This window comes from Saccopteryx leptura, chromosome 5 (assembly GCF_036850995.1).
Source record: "Saccopteryx leptura isolate mSacLep1 chromosome 5, mSacLep1_pri_phased_curated, whole genome shotgun sequence".
In the NCBI taxonomy this organism is placed as follows: domain Eukaryota; kingdom Metazoa; phylum Chordata; class Mammalia; order Chiroptera; family Emballonuridae; genus Saccopteryx; species Saccopteryx leptura.
This window is the reverse complement of record NC_089507.1, coordinates 150,701,895-150,728,754: the sequence shown is the minus strand read 5'-3', so window position 1 is coordinate 150,728,754 and position 26,860 is coordinate 150,701,895. Positions and strand designations below refer to the sequence as shown.

The following is a 26,860-nucleotide window of genomic DNA, read 5'->3' as shown; positions in this document are numbered from 1 at the left end:
TTTTAGTTAAATACACACAATTTTATTGATTGAAGAGATTAGGACGAAAACATTAAACCAAATACAGGACAAAGCACCAGAGGCCATAGATTCCCACCATGCATGTCACCAATCTTTCCTCCTCCAGGGTTCTGAAAAAAATAGGGGAAGAGGGAAGGAAAACAGGTTCTTCTCGACTCAGAATCGCCTTCAGAACATTAAGAGACCTCTCTTCTTTGTATCTTCCGTTGTCAACATCGAATCCAGAGCAAATCCATGGCCGCCTGTCTCCTGACATGGACTGGGTAGGCCGCCCACCCCCGGGGGTGGTGAAGGCCGGGCCCCTGCTGCGCAGAAAGGGAGCATCCACGTTGTGCACACACATGCCACATACTAGAATGGAGCACAGGTTCAAGTAACATTTACACACTAGCGTCCACGTGTTACCCACCCAAAAAAACATGACCATTTCACAAAACGTATACAGGCAGTAAAATCCAAACAACTGAGGTACTAGAAACACAAATATTTATGCCAAGAGTTCTGTATCATACAGCAATAGAAAAGCCGTTAATAAAATAATAATAAAAAAACAACATTGGCCACTCAAAATCAAATAAAGCTATCTAGAAAAGCCAAAGAAAGGGTTATTTCAGAAACAGAAATACTCAAACAAGAGAAAAAAAAAAAAATATATATATATATATAAATGTTCACGACAGCATGTAACATGTCATCCCAAGTCAACCCGTAATTGAAGTACTGGCTTAATACATCACAATGTGACATTTTCCTTAATAAATAGAAGAGTTCTTGAATATACGAAGGTGCATATTGGGACAGAGGGATGTTTTATCTTATTTATATCGTCCTAGCTTTCAGCTGATTCACTTTCCCGCTTGTCTCTATTGAGGGTTTTTGTCCAAACCAGAGGGCCTTCCAAGCCAAAAGAATCATTCTCCATAAAGAAAATGAAATAGCTGCCCTGTATTTTATATACGTGGGACAACCTGCTTTGCTTTGCTAGTCTTCAATAAAACAAAGACAAAACATGTTTCTTTGAGAGCCAAGGGTGGCAAGAGCTTCCGACTCCCGGGGCTTCCCGTGACCTCACATCGCTGCCACAGTCCCAGCCGGAAGGACGCCGCCATGCGACCCTCCTCACTCACAAGAGAAAACTGAAGGACTTGAATGTCTCTTTCCTTTCTTCCTTTTGTTTTTTTTCTTCCCTTCCTTTAAACTATGACAGCAGTAATGCATCTGCAAGTTTGTCTTCTAATAGCTTCCTGCCACTAACCAATTGACACAAAACAGAATAGCTTATTAAAGGACAGATTTTTTTCCCCCTTCAGGGAGCAAAGAATTAACATGTCATTTCCTGACCGGGCTATTAAATCGTATATTTAGAAGAAATGAGTTGAAGAAAGAGATTAAGAGACACAAACTGGATCTTTTTCTTTTTTTTTTTTTTTTGGTTTAGCACCCAGGTTGCATGTTGGTCTGTGTGCACCAAATTTCTTTGAAGTGAACATTAATTATCAGATAGGTGGTTGGCTTGCTTTAAAAATAAAAAGACCCCTTGGCCAATTGTACCTTCCCTGAATCGTGGTGAGAATTAAATGCTAACAGTGCGATGCCAGGATGAACAGTTGAGGCAGAGTGTTTCGGTTCTGTCAGGATCTGCAACTGTTTCTCAACAAAATAAAAAGTGGGGTAGGCGGAATTGGCCCACTGACTGGGGGTGGCCTCTGGACTCCTTCGGGCAGGAGAAACTCCAGGTGGCTCCCACCCCCCTGACCGACTCCAGACCCGACCCCTAATCCCACACCTCTTGTCCCCATGCCACATGTCCAGTCCACTCCTTGAAGGTTTTCCTTCTTTGAACCGAGAAACCTGTGAGTGTCAGTGTCTGCCTTGCTACCAAGCCAAGTGACGTGCGCTCCCTGGAAGAATTCCTTTCCACTGCCCTCTGTTACTCGGGTACCAGCTCAGTCTCTGTGGGGTGTAAGCTCAGTTAAAGAAAGGGTCCAAGTTCTCCTCCATGTTGACATCTGGCACCAGCTGGTCAGACACCTCCTTAGCACCATATCCTGAATTTGAGACGCTAAAATCTGTGGAAAACCAAGGATGGTCCAGAATCTCCCGCGAGGTCAGCCGCTCGGAGGGCTCCCGCCGCAGGATGCTTCGGATGAGGCACTTGGCCTTGGGCGACAGGGTCTCTGGGATGTTGAACTGGCCGCGCCGGATCTTGCTGAAAAGAGAACTGGGCTCAATGTCATGGAATGGGTACCGCCCTACCAACATGGTGTACAGCATCACTCCCAAGCTCCACACGTCCGCGGCTTTGCCCGAGTAGCTGCCACTGGTGTTCAAGATCTCCGGGCTCACATAAGCTGGGCAGCCATGCTTGTCAGAGAGGGAGTCATCGTCTCCCCGCAGAATGTAGGCATCTTCCAGGCTTTCCAGCTTGACCCGAGTCCTGCCAGAAAGAGAGGAAACATGAGCTGCTAAGGGTGCCCTGAAACACCAGAATCCATCATGGTAACAGCTCCCATAGGTTTCCGGTGACTCTTCCCTCATTCACTCATTTATTCCTTTGTTCATTCAACCAGCCAAACATTACTTACTGAGCACCTTCCCGGTGCCAGACACTCTTCCAGGGCTGGGGACACAGGAGTGAACAAGACTGAGAAGGACTATACATGAAGCTTATTATCTTTTAGGGGACTCAAGCCTTCAATGAGTAAACAAACCACATATTATTGCCCTGTCTTAGTGCTACGGGAACAAGAGATTAAGTAATTTTCTCAAAATCACATCTGAATAATGACTGGGATTCACAAGATTTTAACTCAGATCCAACCAACTGGGACATTGACAGAAGCTCTGACCACCACTTCTGGCTTCCAGGATAGACTAGTCTAAAGAGCCTTTCACATTACTCAGCTGCATTTGGCCTTAACAACAATGCTTTTGTTGGATATGGAAGGTTTTTCTACCCTATTTCACAGAAAAGGACATCAAGGCTCAGAGTCTGTGTAAATTGCCCAAAGCAATTTTAGCTGGGTAACAGAGAAGACTTGACCTCATGTCTTCCTAAGTCAACCAGGTATGCATGCGTATAAGTGTGCATGGGTGAGTGTATGAGGAAGCGTATGAGCCCAAGATGCTCTTCAAAGTTGTCACCCGGTCCCCAATGTTCCCCCTGCCATTTGAGGACCATTAGTGCTAGCTGATGAAAATGTAAGGCGCTCCTGGGTGCTCTGGGTTAAGAACAGAGGTGGATAAATCTCATTAAACTCTTGAGTCCCTGGAACCAAGTCCATATCTATATACAGCAGGTCTTGATATCACCATTGGGTATAAAAGAAAGTAAGTGCTCAGTAAATACTTTTGGAAATGAGTTCTTATCATTAACTATTAAGGTGATCAACATTTTTACAATGAAAATGAGGACAAAAATAAATTGAAAACAATATTGTAAATAAAAGAAACATTTTATTCATTGCAACAATAATATACTATGATAAGTACATAATAAAACATTTATAATATTTTATATTGTAATTATGCTTACATGCCTATTAATTTTTAATAATAATTATAAGAAAAAAGTTCTCATTTAAATACTGATCCTTGACGAATCATCATGTCAAATACAAATACATCACATCACATGCAATGATCGACTCTGCATTTACAGATTAGTCTTCAATATCAAAAAGGAGGACATGTAGGAGGACACTTTTCGAAGGAGGACGGAACTTACAAAAGAAGGACTGTCCTCCCTAAAGGAGGACAATCGGTCACCGTATTAACTATACCTAATTTCCTGTGAATAGAGTTGAGGACCAGGACGTAAGTGAAGGGACTTGTTAAGACTGAGGGCTGTCCCTGACCCAGGGCCCAGCGTTCTCTGCTTAGCCCAGGAAACGGCTCAGAAAATTTGTTCCTCTGCCTTGCCATTCTCTAAGGGGCAAATTAGGAACTACTGCCTTTCAGTGCCTAGAACTGAAACCCTCCTCCTAATCTCCTGGCCAGAGTACTGCCCCCACAGCCCAGTGCCAGCAGTTTCCAAGCCCCAGAAGCTCAGACAGTCCCATCCCATCCCACTGGTGAAGGCTCGCGGCAAAAGGGGACACAGAGCAGGGAAGAGGGACTGCAGTTAGGGCTTAGAACAGGGGTCGGGAACATTTTTGGCTGAGAGAGCCATGAATGCCACATATTTTAAAATGTAATTCTGTGAGAGACATACAACAACCTGTATGCGTTAGGCATTATCCAATAAAAATTTGGTGTTATTCTGGAAGACAGCTGTGATTGGCTCCAGCCACCCGCAATCATGAACATGAGTGGTAGGAAATGAATGGATTGTAATACATGAGAATGTTTTATATTTTTAATGTTATTATTTTTTTTTATTAAAGATTTGTCTGTGAGCCAGATGCAGCCATCAAAAGAGCCACATCTGGCTCGCGAGCCATAGGTTCCCGACTCCTGGCTTAGAGCTTCCTAAATAGCACCAAGAAGCTCCTACAAGGTTCATGTCTGTCGCATCAGTCGGTTCTTTCATCTCAAAAGTACACTTCCAAGCAACTATGCTGTGGTCCCAGAAGTCACGAGGCTCAGATGAGCAGAGGATAAGAAAGTGCTGGGGAAAGCCACAGTGAGGCTTTAGTCCTAAGTTGGAGCTTGTGACTCGGCCCCATCCACTACTTCTCTCCCTTCCTCCTCCCCCGGGGTCTCAGCCTCTAAGGGCAATCATCACAACTCCTCAGAGGGCCCCAGAAGGGAGGCGAGGCTCAAATTAATCCAGGGAGAGGTGCTGGGGGCTTTCTAGAGAGAAGGTCTGATAAAATCCTGGTTGGTTCTAAGATTGCAGAGTTGCACAAGAGTTTCAAAGACCACGAAGTGACAACTTCCCCGGACTTATTTCCATCACTGGTCAATGGAAAAGGCGCCGGATTGGGGCTAAGAGAGCGGACTGAAACCAGACATCGCTTACCCGCTGTGTGGCTGTGGGTGAGTCACTCAGCCTGTTTCTCAGACTTAAAAAGGAACATTGGACTGGATCATCTTCCTTTGTTTTCAATTTTAGTTTGTTTGTTTTTTTTATTGTGGTAAAATACACCTAAGATAAAATTTCTCATTTTGATCATTTTTAAGTGTACAAGTTTATTAGTGTTAAATACATTCTTACTGTTATACACCTATCTAGGCAAAGTAGTTTTAACGTCTCTGCCAGAGTGAACATTCTGGGATTCTGTCATCCAGAGCAATGTATCTTTTGTATTTGCTCACCCGTGCTCTATTGTAACCCACAGTACACTTATTGTCTCCTCTTCCAAGAGCTAACGGTCCATAAAAACCAGGACGGGTCTAGAAGACATACTACTCTGAAATTGCAGCGACTCAACCCAGAACCCTCTCTTCCTTCTGCTTTTTCTCATTGCACGTGGCAGGTGGCACTGGCCCACCCCGGGCCGCACCACATGTCCTAAGATTGGAGAGCAGAAGTGAGTCAGTGAAACCCTAGGGGCAGAGGAGAGGGCAGCACAAACCACAGGTGCATGCGGGCTCCCTCCCCAGCTTCCTCCGCCCACTCTCACCAACCTGTTTGCTGTCTCCACAGCGGAGGGGCTACGGGAATCATTCTTGCAGTGAAATCCATAGTAATAGCCAACCTAAACTAAGCCCACCTATCTGTGAGACAGGGAGCCATCCAATGGCAGGAGCACAACATTGGAATCAGAGGATCAAGTCCAGAGCCCAAGCAGGTGGGGCTATTAGCATCTTGGCCAAGGCTGCTCCCCCACACCCTCGGCCACATCCCCTCTCTCCGCCCCGCCTCTTCAGTGTTCCTCAAACACGCCCACTGACCTGGGGCCTTCCTGGGGCCTTTGCATAAGTCCTCCCCTGGACCCCAACCCCAAATACTCTTCCTCTGCCCTGTGCAGCTCACCCCCACGAACGTTTTTTCAGGTCTCTGCTCAGAGGAATTTCATGCAAGAGGCCTTGCCTGACCATCCTATATAAAGCAGCACCCCACTGCTCCCTCCCCCTCACCGGAACACTTCGCGCCTATTTTTCTACACTTACAGGTGTTTGCTCTTTGTATTATGTACTCTGGTGGTCCTCTCTGGTGACGGCCTCACTCCTCCCCTCCCCTCAGTCATCCAGTGTGTAGAGGACACCACTTGTGTTTACTGCCACACCTTTAGCACCTCAACAAACCGCTGGCACATGGCAGACACACATCTGGAAAGTGAAAGGGACAGACACACAGTGGAGCCCTTGGAATTCAGTGCGCTCAGATTTAAAGAAACAAGAGCCCGTTTCTGCCTACCTGGTCAGGATTAAGCAGAGGTCAAGGGAAGGGTCCAGGCAGGGTGGGTGCTATAAGTTCCACCTCAGGCACTTTCCAGTGGGGTGGCGAGAGATGTGACTCAGGCCTTTCCAGGGACAGACATCAGCCCCTCAGCTCTTTACACTAAGCCACATCTAAAACCCTTTCCTCCTTATCCCACCCAGATCATGGCCCCAGGCTCTCATTCTCTCCACACCATCTGCCTCAGGCCGCAGTGACCACACTTGCATCCTACACCCTCTCCCAGAATTCTCCAGAAAAGAGCCCTAGCCAATGGTAAGGGGTCTGTCCTATCAATGAACCCCCTCACTGGAGCTCACCTCCCTCCTCCCCCACCCCAAGGCAGGACTCAGCAGCTATGCAAATACCTAAGGGTTTGAGAGTGAAGTAAGACACCTCCCTGTGCTGCCCCTGAGCTCACCCATCGGCCACACCATCCCCTTCCCTTCAGACACTGGGTTTCCAGTCCCCAGCAGACTGTGACATCCCATGCCCCATCTGTGCCCTGTGAGCTGGGATCCTGCAGACACACAACCAGGCCAGTTTGATTTGAAAACCACCAAGCACCCGAGATCAAACATCATCTATGGACCTGGATGTGCGCTGGATATCTACATCAGTTTTCCTTTTCAAGTTCATAAAATCCACTTCCAAAGCAGAAGTGAGCTTTCCTCCATGTGCACCCAGGCTGGCTGGGGATTGAAAGGTCACCTCTCTCTGGCCCTGAGCGCCTGCTCCCACCACAGAGCACCTGAGAGAGGAAATCACCGGTGATGGCTCAGGTGGTTCAGTCAGGAAGGCTCCTCCAACGTGGGCAACCCAGGGTCAGGGCGTGGGCAGCCCAGGGTCAGGGCGTGGGCAGCTCAGGGTCAGGGCGTGGGCAGCCCAGGGTCAGGGCATGGGCAGCCCAGAGGCCAGGAGCCTGCCTGGTGGATGACAGAGCACACGCATCCCAGCAGGGGAGGGAGAAGGGAAAGAGGGGCATGGAAAGGCCTTGGAGGAAGCTGCGTCCTGACCTCGCCTGCTTCTTGGAACATCCTGAACTTGTTTACATCACTGCTAGGCAAGGGTCAAGGCCGGCACTCTGGATTATGTCTTCAAACAAGGACCTTGGGGGAGGGGGGAGGCGTCCCGGAGGAGGAGTTCCGGTCCAGTCCCCACCGACTTGTTAAGCAAGGAAGGTTTCTGGGGCTGGATGCCCGCCCTGGGAATGGGGGCCACTGCCCTCTCCGCTATAAGAGGGGTGTGAGGAGGGCCTGGTGGAGCACCTCCACGTGTCCACATGGAGGAAATGAGTAAGTCTGCTTTCCATTTCTGATGTGCCCCGCAGAGTCAGGACCACAAACATAAGCACTGGTGGCCCTAGGAATTCAAACGTCCCAACCATTATCAGGGCATTTAAACTAGGCGCCGGGGGTATAGATGTGACAGGTAGTACCCATCTTCTCGGCTGTAAGGACTACATGAACAATGCTTGCCCGGTACTTGTGCGGGGCCTGCCAAAGAGCCCAGCAGTGGAGGCCACCCTGGCCGAGTTCAGTGCTAAGGTCAGGTCCCACCTTCAACCCTGGAGCCTGGAGGGGAAGGCAGGTGAACAAGCCCCAGGCCAATGGCAGTGGATGTGAATTCTGTGCCCAGATTCCTAATGGGGCTCTTTGCACTTGTCCCCACCCCCCATCCTCGAATGGTCTTCCCCCAGACATGGGCCCAGCTCACTCCCATAGGCTCATTTTACTCAGTCCTGATGAAGATCTTCAGGATGGGCTTCGTGGAGGGGGCGGTACAGAAAGAACAGGTATTCCCAAAAGTGACGAGGGAGGTAAGGCTGTACACAGCAGTGGTTACACTGTGCAGCTTCTAGGAGGGAAGAGCCATGAGCCCACGCAGGAGGGGTGTGGCTGCCTCTCTGCATCCCTGCGTGCATCTCGCAGCCTGGTCTTGGCCTGGGCAGGGAGCAGCCGGCCTTGCTTCGGACTTTGAATGAGCAAGGCTCCCAGAGGCAGCCCAGTACCTGGCCTTGTGTTACTGGATGGGAAGCCAGAACCAGCAGGATATGGTTCCACTCCCCGCCTCTGGGGAGAGGAGTGGCAGCATTGGCCTGGAGGGCCCAGTGCCCCGCCCACGCTCAGCAGAGGTTGGTATGGCTGCCTAGGGGCATTAGGGCTCAACCCAGCATTGGGACCACATGCTCTTGCAGCCTCAGTTTCCCTTCTGTAAAATGGGAACATACAGCTCCCTGGACTGAAAGGGGCTCCTCTAGCTTTAAAATTCCTGATTATAAGTTTAATTTAATTTTTAAGCTGTAAGGGTAACAACACTTCCTATATGACATCCTTAAAATAATGATAATAATTATAGTAACAGTGACAACCATCAATTAAACATCCCAATGCTGGAATTTATTCAGTCTACATCTCTGCTTCTCATGACAAAACTGAAAGGCACATACTATATGTGCAAACTTCCTAGAAAAATAAACTGAGGCACAGAGAGTGAGTGAAATGTCCTTTATAGGGTAACAGAAAAATTTTAGGTCTGACTTGTTGTCAGGATTCTAATGTTGGTGCCTTCTCCAAAATATACCCCGGCACCGACTCACAGATGTACTGAGTCCAAAACAGAAAGTTTTAAGGAAAAACCTTGGGGATATGGAGACAAATATGGCCCCAGGTGTATTCAACACGAGGTCACACACTAAACCATCACAAACACGATCTAGCTGCTGTAGCTCATGGGGTGGATAGAGGAAGCTGGACCTGCCCTTCACCAGATGAAGAAACTGAGGGACCGAGCATAGATGTGACTTGCTGAGGCCACCTCTCAAGTGAGCGGCAGAGCTTAGATTCAAACCCAAGTTTACATCCTCCACACTGAGTGCCCCTTCCAAAACTGTCACAAATGGCCTGCATGAGCAAATCAGGCTTGGCTTTTAAACCTCGACACCTCACCTTGGGCTCTGGGCAGGAAGAGGCCAGGACAGAGCGGGCCAGGTTGGGGCCGGGCTGGGCACCCAGCCAAAGTGGGCCTGGCCAGGATGGGAAGTCCGGTGGCCTGAGGTCAGTGCAATCCGGAGAAGTCACAGAAGGCCACTCCACGGGCCGGGTCCAAGCTGGTGAAGGGTCAAGTAAGAGAGATCAGCTGCAGCGAGGAGGTCTGGCCCTGCTCTGCCGGCACTGCCGGTCCTAGTATGAGCACCTGGGGTGACTGCTGGGGGGCCCGGGAAGGACTGTCCCCGCACCACACCAACCTTGCAGCCACTGCTGGGACACTACGAGCTGCTAAGCTCTGCCCAATCTATCTTCATTCCTTTCATTGTTTCCTATGTGCATCCATTTTTCTAAAAGGCACCTCTGAGAGCCACTAATGCACCAGGTCCTACAGATTCAGTGGACAGACCTTGGCCTTGGTCAACTCCAAGGCCAAGCTGCTAACAGAGGAGCCACCAGTAAGGGAAATAGGGACAGAAGAGTCTACAGGGAGGGGTCCCCTGAGAGGGGCTGGTTAAGTGTGCAGAGGGAATGCCGCTCGGCACCTTGCACACAGTCTGGGAGCTGGGGGGGGAGGACGGGTGAAAATGTGGGCACTCAGATGAAGTCACTTACTAAGAAGTCACACAATTGGGATGAGAAACTCAACCCAACTCAAGCAGCAGGTGCTCTCAGCACACCGGCGGCGCAGCCAGGGCTGTCTGCCTGCAGGCTCAGTCGCCAAGTCATCATGGCCACACCGGAGAGAGCGGGGAATCCATCCACCTCCAACGCCTTCCCTTCAGGAAGCCACCACCCGCGCAGCCTGCTGTCTCCATAGGAACAGACAGGGAATCCCGAGAAAGACAAAGCGGCTCTGGCCGCCTCATCAATACGCCCATGGCCCCTCGCTCCCCTGCATTTAGACCCGGCTCCTGAAGGATCCCCGACCCCAAATCAATCACGAGTGGATGGGCTTTCAGAAAAGCTTCTGCACATAGTCAGCCCTGTGCCGGCAGCTAAGGGCACACCTGGCTGCTGGGCGCACCTCGAGGGGCTGCCCCTGCCTACCTGCCTACCTGCATAGAGTCCAGAACTTTCCTTCCACGCCGCACTGGTGGGCAGGGCTTCAGCCTCACCTGCCCCATGCAGTGTCCTCTCTCTGCAGTGTCCTCCCCAGCACAGGTCTCCCTACACACAGCAGATCTGGGCCTCGTGACCTTGGCCCGGACTTTCTGGGCCCCCTTCCTTTCCCTCCTGTGTCAATGGGACCAGCCTGTGCACGAGCTGAGCCCCCCCTGATGCAGCCATTTTCTCTCCCTGCTCCACCGTGGCAACGTTCTCCCCTACCATCTAGTTAGCTTTCTGATGTCCCCCCAATCCTCTGCAAATGGTATTAAAAATAACCACTATACTGTGCCTCCCACGAGGCAAGGGTCCCCGGTACTGAATCTGGCACACCCCAAAGCTAGCAATGTAAGAAGTGCATAGTAGATGCTTTAATAAAAGTGTCTAAGATAGTGTCATTTCTAAGAGGCCCACAGGTGCCTAGATTTCAGGACATGCAGGCAGGATTCTGCTTAAGAACTGCAATGTCTAGAGTCCAAAGACATTTCAAACAGGCTGGGCTCTATCCCGTGGTTTAGAGAAGCTCTCAAGAGTGCCAGGTAAAGAACATTTAAAATGCGTTTCCATGCCCTGTATCATCATCAGTACATCTAGGGGGTTGATTCATAGTCCTTATGCCTCCAGAGCATACAGGGCTATTGCACACCCCTGCAGTCAACGGTCACACATTCACCAAGTACAGACGACGCTAAGTCCTGTCCTAGGCGCGGTGGATAGAGATAAATGGGCCCCATCTCACAGATCTGTAGAGGAAACAAAACCCACCACATTAAATGGAGCCACGGGCCATGACAGGACTGCACTTGAGGTTGGCGGATGGTGGAACAGCCTATGACTGCCCCAAGAGAATCCGGTACCGAGCTTTCTTTAGAATCCAGCAGGAGAGGTCCTCCTGGTGTACCCTTGCTGCTTAACTGCTTGAAAAAATTCTCCCTATGGGTTGGGCACAGGAGTTGGCTTTTTAGCTGGCATCTATTTCCTGAAGCCAACGTGGTATCTGAGAGCCAGACTCAGAGTCAGGTGTCCTGGGCATAGACCTCGGGTTGGGCACTGAGGAGCTGTGAGGCCCTGAGCCCGTTTCCTCATCCATACAATGGTGACAGTGACACTGCCTTACGTATTGGTTTTACATGAATGTGACTATCGTCGTTAGTTAGGATTAAACGAGTTCATTTAAGTGCTGTGGTTAACTCGGAGTCAGGTTCATGGTGGGCCCCAGACATTATTTCACTGAAATGTTCAGCCCCCTGAAGGTAGGGTATCTATCTGCCTCATTGGTCACTGCAGTATCTCCAGCACCTGCCACAGAGCCTGGCACATAACAGGTGCTCAATGAATATCTGTGGAAGAATAAACAAATCTCCAGGTTGTTGGATTAGGAGGCCCAGAGCCATCAGACAGTGACTGAGAACAGTCACAACAGCAACTATGCTCAGTCCCTGCAGGGCTGGAGACTGCAAGTTCCTCATCCCCAACTCACGTCAGGGAAGGTAGGCTGGAGTTGGCAGGCTAAGCGTACAGAAATCAAAAGTCTCATGGCTGTGCCCTCAGCTATGTTTGCCCAGGACCCCCGTCCTGTCTAGCCCATCAGCTAATTTATTAAGTACAAATAGTAATCAGCCCCACCAGAAATCCTGCTGAAGAATACTATTTAGTCTCTTGCTAAGCACAGAACCCTGAGGAAGCTCTCTCTAACTGTGATCAGAGAAGCCAGACATGGATACCAGTGTCTTCAGCAAATGCCACGTCTGTATAAATCGTTAAATCCAAATGAAATGCTGGATTAGTTTCTCACTTGACACGGAATTGTGAAAGCCGTTCTTTTTGAAAAGGTGCCTATGTGCCAGATTTGTGACTTTTCAACTTCCGGTCTCACTTTCTGGGCAACGACCTGGACACCGATGATCTGAACTCCTCCCTGCCCCTCTCGTTCTCTTACTGGACTCCAATCTGAGCTGCTCCAACTCCAGTAAGGATGTTTTTATGGATTCACTGCTCACCATGTTCCAGGACCAGTGAGCACTGGACAGCCCCTGTGTCCAGGAAGCTCTGGGTCCAGCAGGCAAGGAGGAAAGCCCCGGGAGGAGGCGTGGCCGTACAGGACGTGGCACGTGCTGTGAGAGGGGTCCCTGACCATCCTAGGAAGAAGGGTGGGGAAGCAAGCCTTCCCTAAAGGACAGAAAAGTGGTCAATTTAAAGAAGGGAATCCCAGGAGCTCTGTCTCCTTCATAGAAGAATGGAAAGGTGTTTTCCTAAAATAAAGTGAGCCTACAACATAAAATAATGTAACTCACTCTTAATGAAAGACAGCGGAGTCTGGGCTCCAGGGCTCCCATGCCTGCCTTCTGGACTTTGCGGGATCTTACAGCTTCAACAGAAGCGGCAGCAACCTGCAGATCTAAAGGAAGAGGTTAGGAGGGACACTAACCACGGAGAAAGAGAGCACTGACCCAGGTTGGCGAGGGAGGAAACATCCTCGCCCCCACCCCCAGCATGAGGAACAGGGCTGGGGTCTGCGCAGAGAGTCTCTGGGCTTCTACAAAGGGTCCCAGCTGCCTCTTGCAGAGGTGGCCCCAATCAGCTTCCACAAAGCAGAGGAAATGAAACCTGTGACGTCAACTGATAAAGATCTTCTAATCAAAGAAGAAACATGTACAGAGGCATGTTTCTGAGTTCACACGGGGTATTTCTGTGCCAAGAAATGTCAACACTGAACCTCGATCAGGGGGAGGGGGGAAGAGAGGGGCGGCACGGGGCCCTGTCCCCAGGGAGAAGAGAAACCAAACAGGGACCTGCTTTCCACGGCCCTGTCTGCAGCCCGAGGTCACACCAGCTTAAAGGACTCTTCAGGTCCTGAGTCAGCAAGCTGGCCCTGCAGGGAGGGCGCAGGGTAGCAGGCGCTGATTACAAACTAAGTGCGGGGTTCACGGCTCTAATTCATTGAATCCCGTGGGGTGAGTCGTGTTATCTCTGCTTTACAGATGAGGCAATCTGAGCAGCAGAGTTTGGGTAAATTGGCAAGGTTAAGTGCAGGAGCAGAGATCGGTGTCCAGACAGCAACTCTGCCTCCACATGGGAGTAAACAGCTCTCTCCTAAGTGCAGGTCTCCACTTCGAGGCTCAGACTGAAACACGGGGCCCAAGCAGGTCACTCTAATGCCCCAGCAAGGGGAGGCGCACTGCAGGACACGGCACACCCTTTGGGGATCTGGGCACCGCCTCTATCAGATTCGGGGCCCCACCCACAGGAAGCCCCTCCCACTCAGATTTCACTACAGGAACTGTCGATGCAAAGGTAGTGCCCAGGACAAACTCAATCAGGGGCCCTGCTCTACAGAAACATCCAGAGATAGGAAATACAGTGGCTGGCTCAGGCCAGGTGGGTGGGACCCCGTGCTGCCTAGTGAGCCCCGTGGCCACCATCTTTGCGTACATCTTGCCGACCTTCTGGCCTTTCCGAGCTGAAGTTACCACACCACAGGCACTTGACCTCCTAGTCGCCCTCCCAGGGCTGACTCCCTCGTTATAATTAAACAAAAGAGAGAAGAGGATGTGGCTTCCGTCTGAACCCTTACATCACAAGGGCAGCCCTCTTCACGGAAATGGCTGCCAGGGAGATAGACCACACTCTCCATGAACCCACAGGACCCCAGGAGCAGCTCAGCCTTAATGGCAATGGTTTTATCAATGACTTGAGGACCAGCTGTCCATTAGTGAGCGCCTGCCCTGCCCCCTGAGTCATAGGACCATTTAACTTCCACAAACACCCCAGAGGGATGCAATTATTATTTCAGCTCAGAGGAAGCTTGCAGCTTAGAAGTATCACATGGTTTATCCAAGATCAGGTAGCTAATAAGTGGCAGAGCCAGAATCGGAACCTAGGGCCCACATCGAAATAAAACAGAAAGAAAGAGAAGCTGATGAATCTGAGAAGCAGCCGGCACACAGGCATGGGGTCGACCACAGCGCCGGGTGTCGTCTGTGTACAATATCAGCAAAGCCACCTGCGGGGAACTGGATTCATGGAGCCGACAGTGCTGCTCAGAATGTTTTCACAGGTGACCATGGACTGAGAGTTACAGAGGATCCAGCACAGAAAAACTATGCATAGGGGTCCACCCAGAGGCCGGCCCCCCTCTGGACCAGGTGGGACGTAGCCTGTTTCACAAGGTAATGCTTCAGCCCTCAATCACTCTCAAGAAACAGGAAGCGCATCTTTGAGAAGACTGATGTGCAGAAGGTGCTTGTTGATGTGAAGATTAATAATAAAGCAGCCGGCCCTGGCTGGTTGGCTCAGTGGTAGAGCGTCGGCCTGGCGTGCGGGGGACCCGGGTTCGATTCCCGGCCAGGGCACATAGGAGAAGCGCCCATCTGCTTCTCCACCCCCCTCCTTCTTCCTCTCTGTCTCTCTCTTCCCCTCCCGCAGCCAAGGCTCCACTGGAGCAAAGATGGCCCGGGCGCTGGGGATGGCTCCTTGGCCTCTGCCCCAGGCACTAGAGTGGCTCTGGTCGTGACAGAGCGACGCCCCGGAGGGGCAGAGCATCGCCCCTGGTGGGCGTGCCTGGTGGATCCCGGTCGGGCGCATGCGGGAGTCTGTCTGACTGTCTCTCCCCGTTTCCAGCTTCAGAAAAATACAAAAAAATAATAATAATAATAAAGCAGCCTTTCCACATCTCTTCGACGCATTCCCCACTGAGGACCAATGCTTCAAGGTTCGGAAAACAGGCAGATGACATCAGTTCACCTTTGGAAGTCTTTCAGATGCAACCCACTGTTTCCCCACATTTCCTATCAGGAGAGGAGGAAGCTTTAGTCCTATTGAGATGCCTGCTGATTAGGTCCTATTTCCTAGGATAGGAGGTGAGGGCTGCCAGCAGCAAGGCCCCAAGGAGGTCCCAGGGCCAGTGAGAATTCTGCTGTGACACTCAATGTCTCCTGGGAAACATCGAGAGAAATAGGCTGAGTGACAAATCAGAGTCTCACCCTCTGAAATCAGAAGGTTAAAACCCAGAATAAGAAGAAAAAAGGCTACTGGACAGTATTGCCCCAAACAAAGACTTGACAAGCAGGTTTAAAAAAGAAGTCTTAGCTGCTACTTATAAGAACGTTTCTTGTGTCCTTGAAAATGGAAGCGACCTTCTCAGCCCTGCCCAGACACAGGCACTTGACAAGTTCAGAAGAACAAATCCACTGGGACCACAGCAATGGGGGGGGGGGGGGGAGCCCTCTGGTATGAAATGACAAAATTCCCAGGCTGGCTCCATGGGCAAACTGGCTTTTGTGACCCTGAGCAAAGTCACTTGACACCTGTGTGGCTGTCACCTCACCCATCAGATGGGAGAGTTATCCTCACTGGTGGCCCCTTGGGAATGCAGGGCTACAGAGTCTCAGGTGCTCTTAGACGTGCTGGGGGGACAGATGACAATCAGGTTCCTACCAGTCACGAGCGTTTTCCTTTTCAAAAGGAAAATGCTTCTTAAAATTAAAAAAGCATTTAGCTTTGCCATGTTCACTCCGGTGTCCGGTGAACTATTCCAGTGTTGCCTTCACATGGGGTACTTTCTTTTGTCGTTCTTTCAAGAAAGGGTCATGCTCTTTTGCAAAGTCAAACATAACTCCAAAGTGAAAACTAGCAACCCACAGTCCTCCTGTTGGAAGCTTCTTACATCTTGGTGTGCCCTCCCAAGGCCCTAGGACATCCTGGATTTGGCTTTGCTGTGACGTTATCCTTGGCACTGTCACACATGCTGTCATCAAGGACAGGGCAGGCCTGGGAAAGCCCTAGGACAGCACGTGCGAGCTCTGCCCTTGCCCTGATTTGCTTCCTTCCAGCTGGCTGTGGGCACCGAAGCAAGCACACTCACTGCTGGGGCGCTGATCCCTGGACACTCAGGAACTGCGAGTCCATGCCTGCTCCCGTGTTTTGTGACTTGGGGATGTCCCTCCACTGTACTGTGACTCACTGCACATATATATGCATTTACCTCGGTATTACCTCTTCTGTTGTAGTTAAAGTTAGTGGACACATTTCCAGGAAAGGAGGGACACAGAAGGACAAATAGGATACCTTTGTCAGTATCCTATTGGGGGGTCAGATATACGTATCTACCTTCCCAATGAGAATATTCAAAAATAAAAGCACAGACCTGAATGTGATAATTCAGAAAGACCTTAGAACCACTATAACTGAGCCAGGACAATAAAAGAATAAGGACTTATGGCTGGGGCAAGGGTCCCATCTACCGTCACAGAGGATATTAAAGGCAAAACCAGGATAAGGGCCTGCATCTTCCGGCCCCAAGGGCAGAGGCATCAATGCTGAAGAAGAGAAAAGATAAGCATCGCCCCACACTCCAGATCTTAGAGTAACTCCTTCTTCTTCTTCAGTGTGCTAATAAGACAAAAAGTCATTTGCTACCAAAAACCAGGATGTCAGCTGCCCCGATGCCTCGGATACCCCTTTATGGGTGAAACATGGAACAATGGCTTACCTCTGTGGGTCCAGGAAACCCAGAAGCTGTCTGCACTTTGCATGCTCTGCTGAATTATACATGCTCACGGAATTATTCTATTTGGGTTGTGTATCCGGGCCCTTTGCCTTTGTTAATCCCCAAAGGCTTCCCCAGTCGTTTACTTCCCAATTAGCTCCAACCACAACTATCGAAGAACCAAAGCCCACACCACCAGACCTCTCTCGTTTAGGTGCCATCAGCCTCCTCCAAGCAATCCCTGAAAAATACCACAGGCCGCTGGGGTCAATGGCAAACAAACGGGGAGGCAGAGAGGTGTGACAGCAAGAGCGCTGACCCACAGAAGGCATTTCGAAAACGTGAGCAGAGTGAGCGCACGGATGGAGTGCACAAGACCTGTATTCAGCTGGCCCACCACGGCCGTGGGATCATGGACTGCCACTCCACCAACCACTTTCCTAACAAGAGACAAGCATGCCCACAGCAATCATGGGAACCCTATGACATCACGTCCATAGACCCACTAGGACAATTCTTTGGACTTGTCAGCAATGAATCTAAATCAGTTGCCTCCACCACTCTAAAAAAGCACGTCACTAATGAAAAAAAAGTCACTTGAAAGAGTTTTTACAATCAAAGTCAGCTGGAGGAGAAAGCAGGGCCCCGGGGGGCCTGCTAAAGAGAATGTAATGAGTTATGGAAGAACCATAAATGGGACCCAGATGCCCAGCATCCTGTCCAGCTGTCTCCTGAAATAACCGAGACCCTCCCTGGCCGTGGACTTGCAAGGGCAGCCTCCTCACCTGGAGTGCGAGCCTCCCTCCCCACATTGCCTATAATATATTCATCTTTTCAGACTTGGCTCCCAAATTGCCTCTCTTATAAAAACAACTCTCTGCCTAGTTAGAACCGACATCTCAGCCCCAAACTCCCATTGCATCTAATACATACCTTTATTTAGGGCTTGTAACACTGTCTTTATAGCTGAGTTGACTGGTTAATGTATCTTGCTATTCATAGCACCGAGAACTATGACTAATAATATATCTTTAGGAACCAGCTATTGAGTAAGAGAATGAATGAATGAATGGATGGATGGATGAATGAATCATTTTAAATGATGACGCCGGGCTCTGAGTGTTCTGAAGGTAGGATTTGGAAAATCCTGCCTTGTTCACATTGAAAATGCCACCTAAGCCTGCAGCCGTCTTCAGAGCTCACAGCAGCAAAACAAAGATAATTATTGGGTCACAGAGGATCCTGCACCTGTCCTTTGAAAGTTCGAACACACCTTCAGAGCAGGGGCAACTTGTTTTCTGAGGGTACATCAAACCCTGTACTGTGTACCCCCCCCTTTGGTCCCTCCACACCTCCATCTCCACACCTGGACACCAGGCAGCCCAACAGCCTCCACGCCCACCGATCGGGCAAGCTGCCCAGGGCAGCTTGGCGTGGGACACCGCCTGCATGGGAAAGGGACTCACCGCTCTTCATCCTTAAAGATGAACTTCCGCAGCTTGAGATCACGCAGCACCAGCCCCCCACCATGGCAGTGGGCCACGGCTGAGGCGATCTGGTAGAACAGTCTGGCCGCCTCCTCCTCCCTCAGCTTCTTGCAGGTGCGGACAAAGGAATGCATGTCGCCATAGCTTCGCTCGAAGAACACGTAGGCCTTGGTCTCTCCCAGGATAATTTCGGTGATTTGGTTGATGTTGCTGTGGGCAGACAGGCAAAAGCACGGGGCCAGGGACTCCTGGTAGCAGCTGATATCAAACACCTAAGGGCAGGATGTACAGCAAGACCGACGGTCAGAGGTGCCTCTTAGACGACCAAGTCACAGAATGCCAACACTTCCCACAGGGACTGGATCTGAGATGACAAAAGGTGAGCTGATCTTGAACCCAGACATAGTGGGCCTGTGACCTTCCAGCTGTGGGGCCTTGAAGAAATCATTTGACCTCTGTGAGCCTCCACATCCTCACATGTAAAATGGGCAAACACTACTTGACTCACGGTGTTGGGAGGATAATATAAGAAAAGGAGGGTAAACAAGTTTTGAAAGATGCAATATTAAAACTTACCACAAGTGGTAAATTTTATTATTTTTTTCTCTAGCCCAACTGCCTCTGTTTATAGAAGAATTAAGGCAAAACCTGGGAGTGACTCATACCAGTCTACAGATATCTTATATTCCTTCAAAAAATGATGAAACTGTACATGAACAACCTCCAACTATGACAGTTATAGACAATATGCTTTGTGCTATACAATGTGTCATATAGCACTACACAACATCTTAGCAATTATTGGACTAAATATCTAGGCTTTGCCTAGTGGTGATCGAATTCAAAACCTTCATTTCACAGAGGTGGCATGTGAGGCTCAGAGAACAAGTCCAATCTGGCCCTCGGTGGCAGAGCTGGGGATAGGAAGCAGTCCCTGTCACTAGGAAGACAGAAGTGCTTCCGCTCACACTCCCCCCCCCCCGCCCCCCGCCCCGCAGCAGATTCTAGCTCAATGAATCACTTATGCAATGATTTCCCATGAATCAAAACAAGCCTGTGAAATGCCACCTCATGGCAGGGTCATGGAAAAAGAAAAATCCGTCCTCCGTTCCCTTTTGAAAGATATCTCAGAGAAATGAATCTACCGAGAATTTCTGAAGTTAAAAAAAAAAAAAAAGGGCCCTGGCCGGTTGGCTCAGTGGTAGATCATCGGCCTGGCGTGCAGGAGTCCTGGGTTCGATTCCCGGCCAGAGCACATAGGAGAAGCGCCCATCTGCTTCTCCACCCCTCCCCCTCTCCTTCCTCTCTGTTTCTCTCTTCCCCTCCCACAGCCAAGGCTCCATTGGAGCTATGTTGGCCTGGGCGCTTAGGATGGCTCGATGGCCTCTGCCTCAGGCACTAGAATGGCTCTGGTTGCAACAGAGCAAACGCCCCAGATGGGCGGAGCATCGCCCCCTGGTGGGCATGCAGGAGTCTGTCTGACTGCCTCCCGTTTCCAACTTCAGAAAAATACAAAAAAAAAATAGCTTTTATTCATTTGCAAACCTCCACAAAATCAGGACTACAAGTGCCTGGGTTTAGGCTGCGGTGTTATTATCTGTCTGCACACGTGCGCTCCTGCGGGAGTGAGGGCCAGCGTGGGGAGCTTTGCTAGAAAGTGTCTAAGGCTGGGATTGCTCCCTGGTCCCCATAACTTAGCTTATCAGTTAAAACATACTCTCCTTGACCAGTATATGTTGCAGTGTGGTGGCGGCGAAAATGCTGGCCTAGAAATCACCAGATCAGAAGCTCTAATCCTGGCTGGACCACTGCTAATCTGGACGAGGTCGCAAAAACCACTTTAGGTCACGAGGCCTCCTTCTCTTCATACACTGAACGACGTCGATTTAGAACCTTGCTGACCTTTTCTTCGGTTGAATCCCACACCAGAATCTGATAAAAGCTCTTTGCTGACAGTGCCCACTCCCAAATGCACCCACCATAATGGATTTGTGCTAAGGGGAAGCACAGGCCTTCCGAAACCCGTCCAGGGATACAAGCTGCTATTTGAGAATCCATGCATTAAGTCGCTCTTGGTTTAAAAATTTGAATCTGTGAATCAGACAGGGTGAGCAAGAACCTTGGATGTTCCTGCGCTCAGCCCTAGGCAAGGGAGCAAAGCAACGTGGTGAATGAACCACAATGAGACATCTCAGGAAAGCCCTAGAAATTTAAGAATGGGTCCTTTCAGCATCTCCAGAGACCACAAATCACACCCTGATACTGTCAAATGATGACCTCTGAGCAGTAACCTCTGAGGTCCATTACATTAACGATCTGAAATGCTTGAGTCAACTTGAACACCCAGGCTGCAAGCAGCAGAGACCCAGAACAGCCTCAAACATTTCAAAGAGTAATCAATGCTCTGCAGAGGTTAACGTAATCACGCCACGCTGTTATAGATCTTAGCTGCACCAAGTGCCAGGCTGCAGGCTCTGTGGCCCATGCTCAGGGAGGGATGACCATTTACAACATACTTCCTGTTTCAAGTACATTTGCAAAAAAATATAAAAGATGCTTTTCACTCAGCCCTTTTAGACTATGATCCTGCCCCACTGCCGAATGGATAAAAATTTTAAAAAAGAAAAAATCAAACATATTCATGGCAGCTTCAATCTGTGTAGCCATACCCTTTGTAGAGGAGACCAAATTCCAAGATGGTGGACAGAGTATGAGAAATACAGGCAGTACTAATGTTTTCCCAAATGGGTAGGAACCAAAGTTTTATTAGTAGCTATAACAGGTATTTATGGGCTGGATTGGTATTTAAACCATCAACTTCCAGTGCAAAATCAAGCCATAAGCCTGGTTGCCAGCTGCTTTTGAATGTTTAATCTGGAGCTTTAGTTATATAATGTGACAGTTCAGATAAAGTAGTAAGATTGGGCCATATTTAATAGCATTTGCAAAGAAATTAAAAAAAATAATAATTTTTTAAGAAAGGGCATTCATTCTGCAAAGATAGTAATATGTCAATCTGCACAGTAGCTACCAACATTGATAAAGACCCGCTAAAGCACCCTTCTTCCCTTTGCTTACAAGTACGCATGCAGACAATAAACAGGCTTAATTATTTTGATTAAATGACCCCCAAAATTCTCCCTCCCTAAATAGTGTCCTACACAATTCCCTGTACAATCCTCAATTATAAGTGGTCTCTTCAAATTTGATCTCTTTTTGCAGAGACTTTTTTCTTAGGTCAACACAGAGCCAGGAGACAAGAACTCCATATTCTAAGACATCCTAGGAAATTGATCCATGTACAGGTTTCCCTGTGTCTTGTGATAAACTGAGAGCCCACACAGTATACATCATAGGGTGGTTCATAGAAGCAGTCTTATAAATCCCACTTGTAGTTTCCTAGCATGCTTGCATAAAGAGACATCCACATCACCTCTGTTAAAAAGACAGGAAAACAGAAACTGCTGTGTCTTAAAGGGATGACCTCTGTCAAGCAGAACAATGATACTGCACTTAAATCCACTTGCAGCCACACAGTAATTGGTGAGGGGCTGATTCAATCTTTGCAAGAAGGAAACCAGCAGATTAAGTACAGTTTCAGGCCAGAGAGCAAGTCTGCAAATGACACTGTAAGGTCAGCCCAAAATGAAGTATGTCTTGAAGAATCTGAAGGGAGAAAGAAAGAACAGGGGCTAGAGTCACCTCTGCTTTTAAACAAAGAAATAATGGCATGATGCTCCTGCAGAATTTGGTGGCAGAGTCCCCTTCCTTAAAAGCATCTCCAGCCTTGGAAAAATCTGAAAATGCTGTATGTTCCCAAGTTGAGCAAAAGGAGTGAAAACACTGCTGGGTGATTGTGCATATTTCATAGGAGAGTGGCAGCTCTGTGGAACTCATTCATTTCAAAGGATGACTACCCTATTGTGCAACATTGTAGGTCTTCTGAGAATTCACTCCCACTCTGAATAGCCTACTGCATTTTGGTTAACCAGGCAGGGTTGCTCTGGGTGTCAATAACTTGGAGAAGATGCAAAATACCAAATGCTCAGTACAAGCAGAGAGCAATATTTAAAAAGAGCCTCTTATTTTCTTTCCTCTGAGGTCTGATCTGAACAATTGCAAAACTGACTGGAGACCTCCACAAAACCCATGTTTTACAATGAAATACTCCAGTCCCCTATGAAATCAAGTCCACAAAGCAGTCTGTGGTTAATGGTAAAAGTGTCATACATGCAGAGTGACCATTTCAAAGCCAGCAGGGTTCCTCATTCTTGATGGCTCCCCCTTATACTCACCCCTCCCCCGGGGCGGGTGGGGAACAACATGAAGTGACAATGAATTCTTGATCTATGTCCAATTCCTGAATAGCGGTATGCTCTAATGTCTTTTTCTTTTTTTATCCCCCCCCCCCAACTCTTCTGCTGCTCATCCCCGTGTCTGGAGCCCAGTGGGCGCTTACAAAGACACACACAGATACAAACCACTCACTGCTCAGGGTCAAAGACAAAAAGGAAACCGCAGTGTCCACCTCTATTAGCACTGGTATCCCTGAAGTTCCAAACCTTGCAGGCAAAGGTGTGCTTTGGGGCAGGAGGTTAGGGGGAACCAAAGGGCTTTCAACACGGAAGTCTGAGGATGAGAAGACACCGACAAAGGAGAGAAAGACTCAAAGGAGTCACTATTTCCTACACCCAAAGGTGTGCAGGCAGCTTTGATTTCCACCCACAACCCTCCTTTTAAGGCTCAAGGCAGAAGAAAGCTCTTTGTAAGCTCCTTCCCCGCGCTGGGCCCCTGGGCTCGGTCAGAGGAGACACCTTTGTGTGTCTCTTTTAAAGGGCACCTTCGGAACAAAGGTTTAACACCTGCACGCTGCTAAGAACAATGGCTGCAAAAGAAACCAAGTCATCAATGCCTTGAAATTAGCAGGGGATTCCCTGCTCCTGCTGGGAAGGGGAGGGGGGCTAGAAACCGGCAGAAATCCCCTGGACGGTGGGACCCGGCGTCGCGCGGAGAAGCTCCACCAGGTTCTGGGAACACGCGTGTCCGTGGCCCCCGCGCGATTCCGCCGCCCTCCCCGTCCTGGACTGTTCCTAAAAACGCCCCCGCCGCAGCCCGCCCCATTGTCTGCAATGCTCTAAAAACTTCGCAACAACTAGTCGCAAAAGAACAAATAAATAAATAAACCCCTTTAACAAGGCCACGGATTACAATCCGGCGAATCTCTCTCCCAGACTCCAGGGTTTGGCGACCTCCGCCCCCTCCAGCGCCTTCCAAACGGCCGGGGAATCTTTTTAAAAGCAAAAGCAAACCCCAGGCTCTTTACCTTGCATACCAGCTCCTCTCCACTGTGCAGATGCACAGCACGAAAAACGTGGTCTCCCTCCAGAGGTTCCAACAATAAGTATTTCCCGATGCAAGAAACGCAATGCGACAAGTTCGGAGTCTCGGGCGGGCTCGGGGAGCCGAGGTTCGGGCTGAAACTCTGGCTGGGCTCGGCGGACCTTATAGACGACAACTCTTCGAAATCTTGGGTTTTGTTCCGTGATCTCCCATATCTCGCTATTGTGATGGGGGTAGACCTGTGTATGTTCATGAGTGTGAGGATCGCACACGGCAAACAAACAAACAAAAAAAACCCGCTGGAAGGATGAGTCGCTGGCGAGTGCGGCTGTAGGCGCCTCCGAGCCACGGATTTAAAAAGGGGACGCGAGGGGAGGGGACGGGAAGGGGCTACGCGGAGAAAGAGTTAGAAGCCCCAGATGGGCGCCGCCGGGCACCTGGTCGGTTCCGAGCCCGGCTCCGGGGGGTACTCAGTCGGCAGCGACTCGGGTCCTTTTGTTACCCCAAAGCAGCCAGCGACGTGCAGAATCTCCGCACTTTTAGTTTCTCTCTCTCCCTCTCTTTCCAACGTGGATCTAGACGAGGAGCCGGGTTGCTAAAGTGGGAGCTGCAGCGCCGGGTCCCCCGGAGCGATCCCCACGCAGGCTTCAGACTTGCAGACGCGGCGGAGCCTACTGCTCTAGTTTGTGCAGTCTTCTGGAAGCGCGCGGCGGCGGCTGGCTCTCCACGCGTCAGAAACTCAACAAAAAGAAAAAGGAAATCAGCCCAGGTCTACCGGCTCACGCTGCTCGGCAGACGGAATCCGCACTGCACCCCCTTTTTTGGTGGAAAGGGTTGGGGGCGTGGAAGGGGGGGGGGTGCTGGAGAGGGTAGTTATCTACGATTTAACTGTAGGTGGCGTCTGAGGCTTTTCCAAGATCCCAAGAACTCTCCCAAAATTAAACAAACAGACCAAAAAAAAAAAAAAAAAAAAAAAAAAGCAAGGGAGCATTTAACTTAGAGCGGTCAGCGCTGCCAACAAAAGATTGCAAAAGCTGGGCGCAGACTTGAGGCGCGGGCCGGGCGCAGGTACCGCGACAATGCCCAGGGCTTGGCCAGCGAGCCGGAGGTCAGCACAAGCTCATATTGTCGCCGTTCTCCGGTCGTCCTCTGAAAAGGGGGAGAAGCGCAGGCAGGGACGAGGTCAGATCAATGGTCTTCGATTTCCCCAGCCCGAGCTTCCGGGAGTCCTCCGTACGCTGGAAGGGGATGCGCCCCCAGCCCTCCAACCCGCGGCGTTCCTTTCCCGCTGGGTAACTGGATCTTTGGAAAAATTTGCAACCACTCCTACCCTAAACCCGATTGCCTGCACGGGTTGGCTTTGGAGGAAACTGACGGCTTTTCTTCCTCTTTTATTTGTTTTTCTCTCCCTCGAAGGTACGAGGAACGTGTATTTAAAAGTGAAGGGGATGGCCGACGGTGCCCGAGGCCAATCCCCGAGCTCAGCACGCCCGCTTCTCCCCGCGAGGCGGTATTAATAGTTACTTACGTGGCCGGGGAAATCTCTAAGCTAGTGGGGACGGCTGTGCGCGTGTGCGCGCGCGCGCCCGCGCGCGCCTCGCTCGCGCTCAGTCTCCCCATTCAATGTCACCGACACTTTTCCACGGAGCCTCCGCCCCCCCCCCCCCCCCGAGGCACCCGCCACTGGCTCAGCCTGAAGCCGGCCCCGCCCCTCTCCCGCTCGGGCCCCCTTCATTGAGCTGGGCGCCCATCAATCAGTCTGGCGGAGGCCAGTCCTCGGTCTGCTCCCGGCGCCCGCCGGCGGCGCGGGCTGCTTGCCGCTGCCTTTGCAGCTACGGCCCGGGGCGCGGGCGCTGGCCTCGCGGCTCCGGGACTCGGCCCCAGCTCGTCAAAGTGCAATATCCTTCCGCGGCCCAGAGCTAGGGAGTGAGCACTCCCGCGGTGCAGAAGGTCCGGACGGCGCCGCGACTGCCCGCCGGTGCCCGCCCCACTGCATCCCCCCCCCCCCCCCGCCCCCCAGCAGCTCCGGCTGAGTTCAGTGTACTACATACCTGGTTCGTCTTTCCGGCGCTTTTCCCCAGAAAGCCAGGCATCCTCTGAGCACCTGGCCACCGGTGCTCAGATGTTGCACCGAGCCAGGAGCTTTTCTTTATTGGTGAAGAATGTATTTACATGGGGTGCTGCATGGGCTTGCAAAAATTAGTTTCATTATCTTTTTCCAACTCCTTTCTCCCCGTTTAAAAAGAAATTGCTTGCTTTTTAGCCAGTGTCACCCTTCTCCTGCCATCCCAAACTAGTCCCACCAGCTGACAGCACCTTTTGACTCAGACCAAATGTAATAATCAGATTTAATCCTTCCCCTTACACAGCAGTACCCACGGTGAAACAGACCCCCACACCCACACCTCATTGCTGGAACCCCTGGCTCCCAGCCAGAGTGCTGGGCTGCACGGTCCTCCTGTCCTCTCTTAAGGCACCCAACCCCTACACAAACATCCACCTCAAATGCATTCAACATTAAGAGTCTGGTAAGGCTGCTGTTTTTGGTCCCCTCTTCCCCCTAATTGTTCTCAACTGTCTCAGGTGGTTCCAGTTCTCTCGTTTGGGCACACCACCAGGTAAAGGGCTTGACTCAGATGCAAGCTTGACGCTCCAGGCCCTAATCTAATGTATCCTGGCCAATCAGAAGCAATCTGGTTAGAGGACAAACTAAAGTAAAATAAAAACAGCCAAGGGGCTGGGAAAGAGGACTTTGGAAGACTTTCCAGTCTTCTGAGCTTTTCCATGAATGTATGCATATTTTCTAGTGGGGGAGGGAAAGGGTACCATGTAGCTTATTGCCCATCGTAGGACACTTTTGACTAAAAAGGAGAGCTGTTTATAATTATGCCCACTCCTGCGTATTATAACTTAATTATGTACAATCAAGTTATACTGGTGATAAGGGGTTCCTGGGAAGTTGGCCAGAGAGAAGACAGCAGGACCAGAGTTTGAAGAGAAGGTCAAGGGTAGCCCTGCTTCCTGGCACATCTTATCATCCTTTTCCTGACATACCTGCCTAGGACTCAGTCATCTGTCTCCCAGGCTATTCCTGTGTCTGCTGAGC

The 26,860-nt window shown here is 50.2% G+C and overlaps 1 protein-coding gene across 3 annotated transcripts; it reads right to left on the bottom strand.

Moving 5' to 3' along the window:
• On the bottom strand, positions 1–25,298 carry TRIB2 (tribbles pseudokinase 2). Of its 3 annotated transcripts, none has more exons than XM_066386112.1 (4): positions 25,283–25,298; positions 23,738–24,903; positions 18,394–18,686; positions 1–2,458 (listed from the first exon to the last, which is right to left on the bottom strand). In XM_066386112.1, the coding sequence occupies exons 2-4, from the start codon at positions 24,005–24,007 to the stop codon at positions 1,990–1,992; spliced, it is 1,032 nt and encodes a 343-aa protein (XP_066242209.1). In that variant the 5' UTR covers positions 24,008–24,903; positions 25,283–25,298; the 3' UTR covers positions 1–1,989. The 3 variants fall into 3 exon arrangements, with proteins under 3 accessions (XP_066242209.1, XP_066242208.1, XP_066242207.1); XM_066386111.1 differs by lacking the exon at positions 25,283–25,298 and adding an exon at positions 25,085–25,272; XM_066386110.1 differs by lacking the exon at positions 25,283–25,298 and having other exon boundaries at positions 23,738–25,272.
• Positions 25,299–26,860: the final 1,562 nt, after the last annotated feature.